Source organism: Vigna umbellata, chromosome 11, assembly GCF_029865625.1.
Source record: "Vigna umbellata cultivar VRB3 chromosome 11, Vumbellata_1.0, whole genome shotgun sequence".
NCBI lineage: Eukaryota > Viridiplantae > Streptophyta > Magnoliopsida > Fabales > Fabaceae > Vigna > Vigna umbellata.
The window spans coordinates 24,782,791-24,785,075 of NC_142175.1; the positions used below are offsets into that span (position 1 = coordinate 24,782,791).

General features: G+C 48.4%; 1 protein-coding gene across 1 annotated transcript; it reads right to left on the reverse strand.

Annotated features, from left to right (window-relative positions):
• Positions 1 to 839: 839 nt before the first annotated feature.
• On the reverse strand, positions 840 to 1,527 carry LOC148191282 (uncharacterized). The gene is made up of 2 exons (XM_088101355.1): positions 1,413 to 1,527; positions 840 to 1,336 (listed from the first exon to the last, which is right to left on the reverse strand). Exons 1-2 carry the CDS (start codon positions 1,525 to 1,527, stop codon positions 840 to 842), a joined length of 612 nt encoding a protein of 203 aa, XP_087957481.1.
• Between the last annotated feature and the right edge of the window lie 758 nt (positions 1,528 to 2,285).

Consider the following 2,285-nt stretch of genomic DNA (forward strand, 5'->3'; position numbering starts at 1 on the left):
AACTCCTCGACGGACAGCCCGTTCCCAACACGTGGAATGCTACTCATCTTAAATATTATTTTAGTTAGCATTCCTCTTTTGGCTGACACATTATTCATTTCAGTTTCAAATAAAAAGTATATTTCATTGTTATTACTATTTCATTTCATTTATAATTTCTCGCATGTCGAGTCCCAAGGTCATTGTCGATCACGTAAGTATATTTCAGACGAATATTCAACACGTAAGTCGTTACAGGAAAAGTTCATCACATCCAAGAACACATTCACAGTCATCAAAAGTTCAACAAATCCAAATTCAACATTAAAAAGGAAAACAAAATCCTAGTCTATTACAATATTAGGCATGTCGCCAGCAGCATCTCCGACAGTCTCCACAGCCGGTTCATCCACGACGGCAACTTCCTCATGCTCATCGTTGGCAACCGCCTCTTCATCCTCTTCCACATCCATGAAGGCATCTTCAGGAATTTCGTTAAGAGGTTTCAACTGACCCTCATACACGTCCTTCCGAACGTCAAACTCCACTCCCTCGGTCGACACCTCGAGCAGGTGTCCGACTTACCTCAGAGCCTTCCGGAACCCCCTGGTATGTTCAACCATTACCGCCTCCTTCAGCTCTTCTATTAGCTCTTTGCTTTCCACGGTTTCCGCCCGTAAGTCGTTCCGTTCCTTGGTCATTGTCGCCATTGCCTTCTTGGCCTGTTCCAGCTCGCACGACACTTGATCGCGCTCCTTTCTCAAAGTCAGGCCGGCATCCCGGGCGTCGTTCAGCAGTACTTCAGCCTCTCTCAAGAGTTGCTCTGACCGTTTTTGCTTTGAATCGCAGACGGCATGAGCCTAAGTAAGTTCCTTCAGCTGAGTCCGCGCCTTGTCCAGTTCAACCTGGAGTATACCTCTATCAGAGGCATAAGCCATATGCCAGGCTAACATTTGTGACCGACTCGTCATTTCCAACAGGGCGTCGGCCATTTGTTGCTCGGTCATATTCTCTACAACCTTCTTCTCCGAGTCATCCAAATTGAGCTCGACCTTATGGCTCAACGTGAAGGAAGGGTCCCATACACCATGGGGGAGGGGACGCGCTGTCTCATCTGCGGTCTCTTTCCTTTTCTTTGACACAGCACCGCTAGTGTCGACCGCTTTCCCTCTCCTTTTTCGCACCAGGGGATGCTCTTCGGCGACCACCGTCTCATCAGTCGAGACCGACAGCAAACCTGGATCGGTTGGTTGCACCTGCGTACGTTTGGAGGACGACCCTGGAAGGTTACCTTCAGCCTTCTCGTTGTCGATGGATTGGAACCAATTTCGGACACTTCCCTTTCTCCCCATTATCTCTGTGCAACAAAGGTCAACCAAGAACAGTCAACAACAACAAAGCAACAGATAAAAATCACAAGCAAAGACACATACCAAACACCCTCGAATCAGCATCATCGAACTCAAGGCAGTTTATAAGCTGACGGGAAGAAAAGGGGCGTGGCAACGATGTCAACACATTCAGCGCCTCTAACTCTTCAATCGTCATCTTATCTTCGGGCCAAGAGGTGAATCTCAGCGGATCCTGCGTCCAGTACAATGGAAATTTGGGGCTCCCCTCACCATCAAAAAAGTACCTCCGCCCAACATCAGGATCGACACTTTAAAGAATTTTTCTTTGAAGCCCCTATACGACTGCAGGTAAAGCTCCAGCAGCGCATTACCCAGCTCAGAAATTAACGATACCAACCCCTTCTTCGCGACCGGTCGACATCTAAAAAAGTACAAAAACAATCCTACCGTCGACTTAATTCCTAACGCCCGACATACCACGGCAAACGCCTGCACATACCCCCAACTGTTGGGATGTAGTTGACTGGGCGCGACATTTAGGATCCGGAACACATCCATTTGGAAGGTTGTGAAGGGTAATCTCAGGTACAAGTCATAAAACGGGGAAGCATAACAATAAAAGAAATCTCTGGAAGCCCCCTCCCTTCCATGGCACACCCTCTCATCTTCCCGGCACGCTACCAATTTCACGCACGTGTTATACCCTAGGGTTCTCAATATACAACTATTTTCCATCCAATTTGCTAATATTGCCCTACTCCTAAACAGACTGTTCAACTCCCTAACTTCCTGCGCCGCCCAAGCGTAATCATCACCACCCGCTAGCGCCGCTATGCGCTCCTCTGGACCTTCACTGTCCACGTTCCCATACACAAAAGCATCCTCACCACAAGGTACAGTGGTGATATGAGGGCGTTCCGCCGTTGACGGCGGCCCCGGTATATCGTTACCGGC

Bases quoted from the DNA above. Each gene is read 5' to 3' on its own strand.
- LOC148191282 (XM_088101355.1), bottom strand. From the start codon at position 1,527: ATGACGATTGAAGAGTTAGAGGCGCTGAATGTGTTGACATCGTTGCCA. The intron at 1,337-1,412 runs GTATGTGTCTTT...TTTGTTGCACAG, and splicing joins TGCTGATTCGAGGGTGTTTG to AGATAATGGGGAGAAAGGGA.